The sequence below is a fragment of the Moschus berezovskii genome, chromosome 8, assembly GCF_049115385.1.
Source record: "Moschus berezovskii isolate FMDL1 chromosome 8, NW_MosBer_1.0, whole genome shotgun sequence".
NCBI lineage: Eukaryota > Metazoa > Chordata > Mammalia > Artiodactyla > Moschidae > Moschus > Moschus berezovskii.
The window spans coordinates 93,502,184-93,514,273 of record NC_142467.1 but is presented as its reverse complement, the minus strand read 5'-3'; the positions used below and the strand labels follow the sequence as shown (position 1 = coordinate 93,514,273).

The 12,090-nt window shown below is 52.9% G+C and overlaps 1 protein-coding gene across 1 annotated transcript; it reads right to left on the bottom strand.

Moving 5' to 3' along the window:
• Positions 1 to 338: 338 nt before the first annotated feature.
• FSD1 (fibronectin type III and SPRY domain containing 1) lies at positions 339 to 12,065 on the bottom strand. Its single transcript, XM_055428640.2, has 13 exons — positions 11,937 to 12,065; positions 10,888 to 10,983; positions 10,613 to 10,744; positions 9,605 to 9,706; positions 8,754 to 8,776; positions 8,430 to 8,551; positions 7,663 to 7,872; positions 3,714 to 3,812; positions 2,750 to 2,909; positions 2,316 to 2,395; positions 922 to 1,173; positions 732 to 820; positions 339 to 625 (listed from the first exon to the last, which is right to left on the bottom strand). The coding sequence occupies exons 1-13, from the start codon at positions 11,949 to 11,951 to the stop codon at positions 515 to 517; spliced, it is 1,491 nt and encodes a 496-aa protein (XP_055284615.1). The 5' UTR covers positions 11,952 to 12,065; the 3' UTR covers positions 339 to 514.
• Positions 12,066 to 12,090: the final 25 nt, after the last annotated feature.

Sequence of the window (12,090 nt, the reverse complement as noted above, 5' to 3'; positions counted from 1 at the left end):
AATGATCCCCTGGAGTAGGAAATGGCAACCCACTCCAGTATTCTTGCCTGGGAAATCCCATGGACAGAGGAGCCTGGCAGGCTACAGTCCGTCGGGTCTCAAAGAGTTGGACCCGACTTAGGGACTAAACAACAAGCTTGTGAGATCTTAGTTCCCCAACCAGGGACTGAATCCAGGCCTCTGCAGTGAAAGCGCAGAGTCCTAACCATTGGACTACCAGGGAATTCCCAAGAAATTTCCCATTTTACAGCTGAGAAAGCTGAGGTCTGGACAGGACCAGGCACTGCCAGTGCCACCCAACCTCAAAAAGCCAACAGCACCGCCTGGCCAGTGTTTGACCTTTATTAGGAGGTGAGGTGCGGAGGAGGGCCCGACCCGGGTGTCCGCTCTCCATCAGTGACCCCCCATCAGGAGTTAAGGCTCCAAGCAGCAAGTGAGAGGACGTGCCCAGCTGAAACAGTAGAGGCCTGGAGGCGGCCCCCGAAATCTGCCCGCTGATGGGCAGTCCAGGGGCCTAGGTAAGGCTGGTGTTGGAGCTGCTAGTGGCACTGCCCCGCTTCTGCAGGCAACGCACGGAGCTGGGGACCTGCAGGCCAGTCGTCACATGGAAGCTGCCACACCACACCTGGGGGACAGTCAGGGCAGGGAGAAGGGGACAGACAGGCTCAGCAGGAAAGCCAACCCTCGCGCCACCCTGCTCTTACTTCCCTGGGCCCCTGACAAGGCCTCACCGTGAAAGCCGGGAGCAGTGGCTGTGTGAACTTGGCCTTGAAGGTGTGCAGCAGCTGTTTGGTACGGCCATTGTAGAAGGACAGGAGGCCTGGAGTGGAGGGCAAGAGCGACAAAGGGATCAGTGAGAGAGGTTTGGGCAGAGAGAGAACAGTGGAGAAGGGTGGCCAGAGAGGGGTCGGAGGGGATCACCTTGATGGAAGTCGCAGTGCACGCCCAGGCAGTCGGGCACGGGGGCGTCCAGCATCTTGGCCTTGTTGGCATGTTTGGCAGTGAAGCTGACCTGCAGCCAGTTGTTGACGTGCAGGCACCAGGACGCAGCCGTCTTGCCCAGCTGCTCAAAGCGACCCAGGCTACGGTAGGCCACCCCCACGCCAAACGCCTTGCTGTCTGGCTCGTAGCGCACCTCCCAGTAATGTTCCCCGCCGTCAATCAGCGTGTCCCCTGGGGGACGGGGTGGGCAGGGGGACTGGGTAGAATTGGCTCCTGGGTGCCCTTTCAAAATGGGCAGCCAGACCCCAGCTCTTTCCTCCAGACACTGCCCGGTCCCCAGCTATCCCATGCCTCCCTAGATACTAAGATACTAGATATCTGACTAAGCCCAGATAGGTCTCCAAGCCTCAGCGAGATATCAGTTAATCTACACCCTCCCAGGATCCTGGATCAGATTCTTGTGACTTCAGCGATATTCCCATCCAGCTATTCCTGCGCTGCAGCTTCTCCACCCACTTCTGCCCCACTAGACCATAGCTCAGATCCTCATTCAGCCCTGGTTTCCAGGGTTGTCCAGTGGTTAAGACTCCACTCTCCCAATTCAGGGGCCTGGGTTCCACCCCTGGTCAGGGAACTAGATTCCACATTCTACAACCAAGAGTTTACATGCCACATCTAAAGATCCTGAGTGCCGCAACTGAGACCCGGTGCAGCGAAAAAAATAAACCAGCAACTCCCTAACTTCATCTCCCATCCTCATCGCCTCCCAGGTATTACAGACCACACTGGCTTCTGCATAGATCCTGACCTCTTGCTCAAGGTTTTTTTCAGGACAGTGGTGATTTCCAGGATCTCCTGTTCCTCCTCAGACTCCAGCTTCTCCTTCACAGGATCCAATCAGTCCTGTGGTGCCAACCACACCTCTCACCCTAGTCATTCTCTCCACTTCTCAGACTCAGCTACTCTCTCTGGCTCCTCCACTCACCTTAAGCCACTTCCCGAGCCCCTGTCTTGCTTCAGCTCCTTCACGAACCTGGCTAGCCACAGGCAACTATTCTTTCCAGCTACTCCCTGAGTCTCTGCTACTCCCTGGGTCTCATCTACTCTACAGACCTCAGGAAATTCCCCCTCAAGCTACTGCCCAGCCCTCCCCAATCTAGAGCATCTGTAAGTTCTGACTTTGCCCCAGTGATCCCTCAGCCCCAAATCTTCCCATTCCCCCAAGGTCACAATAACATATCACTGGTACTGTTTCCACAGAAGCTTTTTTTGACACCTGCCTCAGTTTCCCCAGCCAAAGGAATTCCTTCCCACCAACCCCTATCAGGGCCCTGCTCAGACTTCTCTCTACTCCTGTCTTTCCTTGTCCTTACCCAGCACCGTGTAGGACTCAGCTGTGAAGCGATCCCGTCCCCCACGACCCGAGGGCATCCTCTTGGGAGATGGAGTACCTCTGTGGGTGACAGGGAGGGGGAAGTCTCAATTCAGACCTCACCTCTCCCATAGGAGGCCTTCCCTGGTCCACCCCAGTCACCATTAACTTTTCATCTTTCCTGGACTGTGTGTGGTTCTTTTCATACACAGGGTCTCTCATGTTGGAACATACCTGTACCCTTTCTCATCTGGAAAAATCCTATTCGACCATCAAAACCCACTTCAAAGATTCCTCTCCCTTCATTCACTCTTTGGGCTCCCCCCACTCCATGTCCCTCCCTCTACCCCAGCCTTGACCACACTGGACTCTGTGTGTCCATGTCCAGCTTGATCTCCTCCACCAGAGACTCAGGGAGGGGAGGGGGCAGGCTACCTGGCTGGGGAGTTGACGGGAGACGCCGTCCGCCCCTTGCCATCTTTCTCGCGAGCTTTGATATCCTGCACCTTCCCGCCCATGGCGTCCCACTCCACGGAGAGATCATCCACCCGCAGGTTCTGGTGGGATGTGGACGCATCCAGGCGGAACATGAACGCTGGGGCCAGGCAGACACAGGAGTCACAGAGATGGGAAAACCCAGAGACACAGAGAGAGACAGAAAGAGACAGACAGTGACCAAGACAGACCATGACAGGGACAGAGAACAGACAGAAACAAAGAAACAGACTAAGACCAAGACAGAGAAAAAGAGACAAATGGACAAAGGTTCAGAGATGGAGAGATACAGAGACAACAGGCAGAAAGGCACCGAAAGACGGGACAGGGAAGGTGGCGAGGGCAGAACATGTAGCCAGAGGAGTGAAGGCCAAGGGCTAGTTACCTAAAGGTCTCCCATGTCTGAAGCCATTTTCAAACCACTGTGCTGCCCTGTGCTTTCACTGGGGATTAATCCCAGAAAAGGGGCAGTGCTATAGCATGACAGAGCTAAGCTAGATTGCAGAAAGGACTTCCTACCCGAACATGCAAAGATATCACTGGGGGCGGGGGGGTGCTAAGAAATCTATCTTCAGTACTGATACCCTATTTCCAATTCTATTGAGCACTTAGCTTTTTTTTTTTTTGAAGAGTGAGTTAGAGAAAGAGAGATTGGGGGAGTGTGTGTGTGTAAAAACCATTTAGGTATGATGCGATCAACTGCAAATGCAAATAACAATACCAAATTTATACCAGACACTCAGGCTAAGGAATCTACCATGGATTGAGCACTGAGCTTCCTGGCCACCAGGGCAAAAAGGGCCACAGAATCCTGATTAGAAGATTCTCATTAGACACCAGTCCCTGGAGCCCTGGGATGAGTGGTTATGGAGTCACAGCGAGGGGAGGTATGGGAGTCAGTCACCTGGTGTCTCCAGGGTCACTGGCTCGGAGAACTCGCCTGAAACTGCCTTATTACAGGCCTTCACACGGAAATTCATGTATTTCATGTCAAACTTGAGACCTGCAAGGCAAAAGAGAGGGCTTAACATTGTGTACTCTTTGAGTGACAGATTAGAGGCCCCTGTGTCCCACAGTCATCCCACCACCTCTCATTCTAAGGAGCATCTTGCAGACCACATGGTAACCCTGAAAAATCATCCCTGTCCTCGTTCACCTGCGGGGCTCCACCTCTAATCCAGACTGGCCAATCAGGATGCTTTAAGGCTCAGTCACAGCAATTGGTCCAGGGATAGGCACATGACCCAAACTGGCCAATCAGAATCTGCCCTGGGACTCCGGCTGACATTGGAGTGAGCAGAGTCCCTCTTTCCTCTGAACTAGTCAACTAGGCGGAGAAGGCAATGGCACCCGACTCCAGTACTCTTGCCTGGAAAATCCATGGACGGAAGAGCCTGGTAGGCTACAGTCCATGCAGTCGCTAAGAGTCGGCCACAACTGAGCGACTTCACTTTCACTTTTATTCATTGGAGAAGGAAATGGCAACCCACTCCAGTGTTCTTGCCTGGAGAATCTCAGGGACGGGCGAGCCTGGTGGGCTGCCGTCTTTGGGGTCACATAGAGTTGGACACGACTGAAGCGACTTAGCAGCAGCAGCAGTCAACTAGGAGGAAGCCACTCCTGGGAAAATTTGCCACCATGTTGGCAATCCTACTTGAGAATGTCTGCTTTCTCAGAGCCAATAAGTGTCTAGAACTGAGCTGAGTGAGTCATATGCTGGAACTCCTGGATCTAGCCATGACCAGTGCCTTAAAGATTTTCCCTAATAGTATCCTTTTAAAAAGTTATTATTAATTTCTTCTAATCTTAAAAAAATGAAAGGTACTATCGAACTGCCTTCCCCCTCATGCAAAACCTCTTTGGAGATATGTCCAGACTTCTCTCAGTGGCTTCACTCCCTCTCCCTCTTCTGGACTTGTCAGTCCTCATCTAGAAGGTTCTCCTGGCTAACCACTCCTTCCTTCATGGAACGTTTTTCCTTGGCAGTCATGGTATTGCCCTCTACTGACTGTCCCCTCTGACTGATCCCTCCTGGTCTTCTTTGCAGGCTCCTCTGTACTCTCAAATGTTTGGGTGACTCAGTCTAACACCCTGCTCACCCTTAAGACACTATCTGCCTACCCACAGGGCACACACAGCTCAACTTCTAGCTCAGAGCATGTGTCCAGTTGCCCCGGGTGTTCCCTGCAGGATGCCTTCTCTGGGCATTCCAAACCACACTCAGAAATCCATGTTCTGAAACCTCTCATAGGTACCCTTGCCCTCAGGGTAAAGTCCCTATTCCTCTTCTCCCCTTTCCCTACAGATGTTGTTCCCTCTGCAAAGTTAACTAGTTCCAGACACAAAGGCTCAGTGTTCTGTCCTCTGAGCCCTTGACCAGGCGGTTCCTTGACCTGGAACTCGGTCTCCCCGGCTTCTCTTCTGGGCCTCGGCTTGACTGTTACTTTCTCCAGGTGCCCACCCAGACTACCTCACCCTTTCTTGAATCCCCTTCTCTGAGTTCTGTAGTTTGCTCAGCAGCGCCACCTACTGCCCCAGCCCTAAGTAGAAAGTGTTAGTCGCTCCACTGTGTCTGACTCTGTGACCCCATGAACTGTGTAGCCTGCCAGGCTCCTCTGTCCATGGGATTTCCCAGGTGAAAATACTGGAGTGGGTTGCTATTTCCTTCTCCAGGGGATCTTCCCAACCCAGGGATCGAACCCAGGTCTCCCGAATCGCAGGCAGACTCTTTACCCTCTGAGCCACCAGGGAAGCTAAGACTACCACCCAGAAGGCTTGGATTCTGAATCATGAACCTATCCGACTTTTCACAGTGGGTGTCTGTTTCCTAGTCTGCAACCTAACAGTCATTTTCCCCACACTGAGCAGGGTTCACAGAAGGATGAGATGGCCCAAGGAATTTAAGTTATAAGAACTTAACCAAAACCCTCCTGTCTTCCAAACAGTCAACAAGATAGTAGGTGGATTGCAAATAACCACATGGGTTATTTACATAGGTGAGTGAATTCATCACCTTCGATATCACAGGTCTTGTGAGGGATTCAGCTTCCTGCCCCCGAGGAATTCACTCACTATGGATTTTGGAAAAGGCCAGAGGGGTAAAGTGGATGCATCCGGAAGCCTGTGATGGAGAAGCTCTACACTTTGATTGTGGTGGTAGTTACACAAATTTACATAGGGGATAAAATTGCATACAGGATTACACATGTACATGCAAATCAGTGCATGCTAAACTGGTAAGACGTGAAAAGTAAATCAACCCTGCAGACTATACTCATGTCGGCTTCCTGGTTCTGGTTTTGAACTCTAGTTATGTAAGCTGACACTACGGGAGAAAGCCGAATATATACAATGTATCTATATTTCATTGTGTGTACATATATGATATGTGCTCAGTCTGCCCAGCTCTTTGTGACCCCATGGACTGTAGCCTGTCAGGTTCCTCCGTCCATGGGATTTTTCCAGACAAGAATACAGGAGTGGGTTGCCATTTCCTTCTCCAGGTGATCTTCCCAACCAGGGATGGAACCCACGTCTCTTCAGTCTTCTGCATTGGCAGGTGGATTCTTTACTACTCACATCACCTAGGAAGCCCCGTGTGTGCGTGTGTATACACAATGAAATATTATTCAGCCTTAAAGGAAACTAACACCTGCTACAACATGGTGAACCTTGAGGACACGATGCTCAGTGACAAGCCAAGCATACTGTATGATTCCATCTATATGAGGTACTTAGAGCAGTAACATTCCCAGGGATGGGAATTAGAATGCTGGGTGCCAGGGACTGGTGAGAGAGGAATGGAAGTTAGTGTCTAATGGGGACAGGGGAATTTCCTGGTGGTCCAGTGCTTAGGACTCTGTGCTTTCACTGCCAAGGGCACAGGTTCAATCCCTGGTCAGGGATCTAGGATCCTGCAAGCCATGTGGTAAGGTTAAAATTTAAAAACAAACAGCAACAATAACAAAAACTAATGGGGACAGTTTCAGTTTTGCAAGCTGAGAGGTTCTGGAGATGGATGGTGTGGGTGATCGTAGCACAACATGAATGCACTGAATAGCAGATCTGCACACTTAACGGTGACTGTGGCGGATTTTACCTTATGTGTATTTTGCCACAATAATTAAAAAAAAAAAAAAAGACCGGGGGAAAAATGGTATGTGTTTATTTTGATTTCCATGCAAAGGATAAGCTGAGAGCTTCTCAGGCCCTCTTCTCAGCTGCTGGCTTTTCTTTCCTGCAATTAGCATGCTTATTATTAAGCTTGTATGCTAATTACAGATAGGGAGCAGGCTGATTATAGCCCAAGAGCCCTGGTGATAGTTATCTTGTCAGGGAGACTCTCCCTACTCTTGAGGGCTTCCCCTGGCTCAGGATGGTTTCTTAACTCATTAGGGACCCCTGATTTTACCCTCCTTCAGAACCTCCCCTACCAGCTGGATGGATTCCCTCAGGCTTTCTGCTTTTGTATAACAGCCAAGGAAATCCTCAGATCCTGGGAGGATGGTTCCCTGAACACCAGCTCTATGAGAGGAGGGATTCTCAGGCACTTTGTTTACTACTGTAAGAACAGTGCTTGGTACCCTGCAGGGACTAAGTCAAAATGAATGAATGAAGGATGGATCATAGAGATAAGACAGGGGTGGAGCACACCCTTTCCGAGTGCTTCCCTCAGTTCCCTCATCTGTAAAAAGCTGACAATAACACACTCATTACATGTGGTTAAAATGCTTAGCACATAGTAAGCCCTCACTACACGGTGCAGGGCTGTCACCAGCATCGTTTTCCTTGTTATATGTAGGATGGTCCACGAGCCCCAGGTGGACTGATGGGGAAGGCTGAGCTGCCCTTACCGGTCAGGGTGTATTCCGTTTGCCGGATCCCCTCGATGACCATCCAGGGCTGATCCTCCTTGAGGCGGGGTGGGCCCTCAAAGTTGGTCCGCCGATATTCCAGCACGAAGTGGTCAATCTTGTTGTCCTCGTCTGGCATGCGCCACACCAAGGTTACACAGTTGTCGGCCACTAGGGACTCGGCCAGGTCGATCACGGGGGCGCTAGGCACTGCCCAGGACAGAGGAGAGAGGGGTGTCAGGGTGTGCGTCAGAGGGCTGGGGCAGGAAAGCCTGCAGGGGCAGGCCTGGCTGTAACCCTGCCCACACACTAGACCTTCTTGGGGTCTGGGCGTCCTCCGGATACCAGGATTAGGGGCAGGGCTTCTCTGGGTTCCGTAGCCTGGGGGTGGAGCCTCCTCAGGGTTTCACCAAAGGGTGTGGGGCAGAGAAGAGCTTTCTTAGGGTTCAACCAACGAATACGAGTTTCTCTGAATCGCACCATTTAGAGATAGTAAATTTCCAGAATGCTACCAATTGGGGTGTGGTCTCCATGGGACTCCACGCCTAGTGGGTGGGGATTCTTTAGGACTCTACCATAGGGTGGGGCTTCCCTGTGGCTCCACCCACTGGGGGGTGGGACTCCTCAGGGCTGCAAGTCAGGGCGGGACCTTCTGCGGTTTCCACAAATGGTTGTCAGCCTTATTCTGATTGTCATGCCTTGTCTCGGGGCCCTCTCCTAGACTTTGGGATTTTTTTTCCCTATGATCCAGTGAGTTCCCCTCTCACCAGGCAGGAACGTGAGTGCCTGCAACATCCTCCGCTCCTGTGCAAAGTCCACCATGAGATGACTCATGTTGTCGCTGACCTTGGCTTTCAGTGACAGCCGGAAGGCGGGGGCCATTGTCACACTGCAGGGAAGGAGGTGGAGGCAGCCTGCACACTGCAGGGAAGGAGGTGGACGCCCTGGCCTAGTCCCCCGAGGTGTATATAGGGGGCCCCCTCCCCCTTGTTGCGGTCCGGTGCTCTGGGCCAAGGGACCCTCACCTGGGTGTTCCCACCTTCACAATGGGGGTGGGGCAATTGGGTGGGAGCCAGGTCCCAGCGTCTTACCCATCTTTGATTTGCTTGGCAGCCTAGAAAGAGGGACAGAACAAAAGCCAAAGAATTGCGTTGGCTGAATCAGAAACCCACTACACAGACAAGAAGACTGAGGCCCAGCCGGATGTCCATGTGTCAAAGTGCCCCAGCACGGGGGCAGAAAACCTTAGCCGGACCCTGATGGGATGAGAGGCAAAGACAGGTTCCCACTCCTATCCCCACCTCCCGCCTAGTGCCCAGTACATACAGTTGACTGATTTAGCAAATGAAAATAAAGGCTACAAAGTTAGACTTGCATTGCAGATGAATAAATATATACTTTTTAGTATAAGTAGGTCCCATCCAATATTTCAGATATACTTACACTAAATATTGGATGTGACATATTACTAAAAAATTAATTCCTTGTTAAATTTGAATTTCAAATAATGAATAAGTATTTTAGTATAAATATGTCCCAGGCGACATTTGGGAAATATTTATAGTAAACATTTGCATGAGATATACTAAAAATTTTATTCATTCTTTTTTTTTAATTGGAGTATAATTTCTTTACAATGTTATATTAGTTTCTGCTATACAACAAAGTGAATCAGCTGTATGGATACATATATACATGATCCCTCTTGGGCTCCTCTCCCACCTCCTTCCCATCTAGGTCATCGCAGAGCACCAAGCTGGGCTTCCTGTGAGTTTTAGATCTACTACAAAGAATTATTATTTTAGCATATGTCCTACCAATGATGTTTAGGATGTACTCAGACTAAATCCTGCATGGGCCATAATCAGAGTAAAACATTACTCGTAGTTGATCTGAAAGGCAAACGTATCTGGGTGGCCACTCTGGCTCCCGAGGCACCCACCTGGGGAAAGTCCTTGCTGTCAGTGGCCAGCAGGGTCTGGTTGGCTGTCTCCAGAAGCTCCTCGGAGCTCTCCAAGGCTCGTGTGCAGGCAGCCAGTTGGTTCTGCAGGGGCCATGCCACCAAGAGAAGAGACATCTTACTCCATGGCCTCAGACCCTCCCAGGGCTCCTCATCGCCTAGGGGTTCTGGGGTACCATGTCCTTCTCCAACTTCAGGTGGGAAAGGGAGGCTAGAGGGAGTTTGGACCTCTCTGCAGGCAGGACAATCAGAACCATCTGGGGATCCCTTCCTTACAAATGGACATGTCCAGGGACTTCCCTGGTGGTACAGTGGCTAAGACTCCATGTTCCCAATGCAGGGGGCCTGGTTCGATCCCTGGTCAGGGACCTAGATTCCACATGCTTCAACAAAGACCTAGCATAACCATATAAGTAAAATAAGTGAATATTTTAAAAAAAGAAACAGACATGCCTAGGTCACATCTGAGCTGAGAGCTCACATTCCTTGTGGATGGGCATCCAGGGTGCTAGGAGGTGGCCCAGGAAGTACTGGTGTCGCCCTAGTGACCCCAGCTTGGAATCTGAGACCCCAGAGGAGCCATAGCGGGTGTTTGGCAAGAATTGATGCCCTCAGATCTGAGGGACCAGTGGGAAGGGCTGAAAAAATGCGAGATGAAGACAGGTGGGGAGGAACAGCCAGATGTAGGGGTGGGGCTGCAGCAATGGAAGGGAGAAGGAATTAAGAGGGAGAGCATGTGGCGGGGGGATGGATAGGTCATGGCCAGGGAGGGGGCTGGGAAGAGCCCAGGGAAAAGAGGAGGTGTGGCTGACACCACTGGACAGCCTGGCTCGGGACAGCAGGGACACTGGAGGGTCCTCTGGGAAGGGGCAAGAGAGGAGGAGCAGGTTCGGAGGAAGATGTTGAGGCCAGTTGGGCTCTGGGGAGTGTGCAGGGGATAGCGTCTGGGAGAGGGTCCGGGAGAACACCCCCCCGCCAAATCACACACACCTGCAGCTCATACGTGCGGCTGGCGCGGTCCTGCTTTATCTTCATGAGCATGCCCTCCTTCAGCTCCTCCAGGAGAGAGATGAGGGACTGGAACTCGGCTTCCAGGTCCTCCTGCACCTTGGCCGAGTTTGCCTTGGAGAGACAAGGTGGGTTCAGAGCGGCCAGGACTGGTCAAGCTGCTGCTCAGAAGGGCAGCAAGGCCCAGGGTCCCCAAGGGCAAGTTACCTCTATCGCTGCCCTTCCCCCCGCCCTGGGGGCAGGGGTGACTTCCTCACCTCCACGTTCAGCAGCATCTGCTTGAGGGAGTAAATGAAACTCTGGATCTCTTCATTTTTCACAGCCAGCGTCGTGATGATCTTCCTCAGAGCCTCCTGCCCCCAGAGAAGCATGCACAAACTAAGTCCCTCAGCCTAGCCAGGGCTCCTTAACTTGAAGCTCCCTCTTCTTGTCCTCCAGGGACCCAGGGAAAGGATGTGGGAGCCACTGTGCCAAAAAGCTTGGGCACCAGCCAAGAGCAGGTCCTGGGTGGAGCTCTGGCCCTACAGCCCTCAGGGAACAGCAGGCATCAGGCACATTGAGCCCGCCCATTTCACAGGGGAGGAAACTGAGACTCTGAGAGAACTTCTCAGGAAGCACAGACCCTGGGCTCCAGCCAGGTCTGCCTGAGTGCAAAGCCTTCAACCAGGTAGCTTTTTCTCGGGGGGCGGCGGGGGAGGGGGCATGATCGGGGTAAGGAGCTAGCTCCGGGAAAGAGACCCCAGAGGAAAAGGATGCCCGCAGAACATGGGTTCATCTGGAAAAGGGGATGCGCTAAAGAATCAGGTAAGTGGAGAAAGGTAAGGAGGTCTGGGGGAGGGGATGCCGGGAGAGGAGCCCGGCGTGGGTGGGTGCGTCTAGGGACTGCAGCCCGAACCCAGGCCCCCCACGGGTTCTTTCCTGGGGGCACGGGATTGGTGGGGGTCACCTGTGCTGAGCTGGCGGGGCGCCCTCCGAGGCAGGGTGTGGCCAGGGTCGGGACACCTGGTCCGCAGTCCCAATGGAAGGCGTGGGTGATGGAGTCAAGGCTCCCCGATACTGGGGGGAGTGGGGGCCATGAAGGGGATGCGCCTGAACTCAGGCCAAGATGATGTGGGTCGTGGCTAGTGTGGGGGTCTGCGGAGTCCAGAATGGGGGCTAGATCCGGGCGTGGTTGCGGCGAGGGTGGGGCTTCGGCCGCAGAGCAGCTGGGGTCGGCGGGAGCTGGGAGGACGCTGCGGCATCACCTGGCCCCCCTCCTCTCGTCCACCCCCGCTTCGGACCGCGCCCTGCCCCGCCCGGGTCTCACTCTCTGGTCCTCCATGCTGCAGCCCAGGTCGGCCCGGCCCGGCCCGCGGGCCCCACTCGCTCTTCTAGTCCTCAAGCTGCCTTTGCCGCTGCGGGTAGCCAATGGCCCGCCGAGCCCTCGCCGCCGCCGCCGCCGTGCCCCTAGTCAGCTCTCC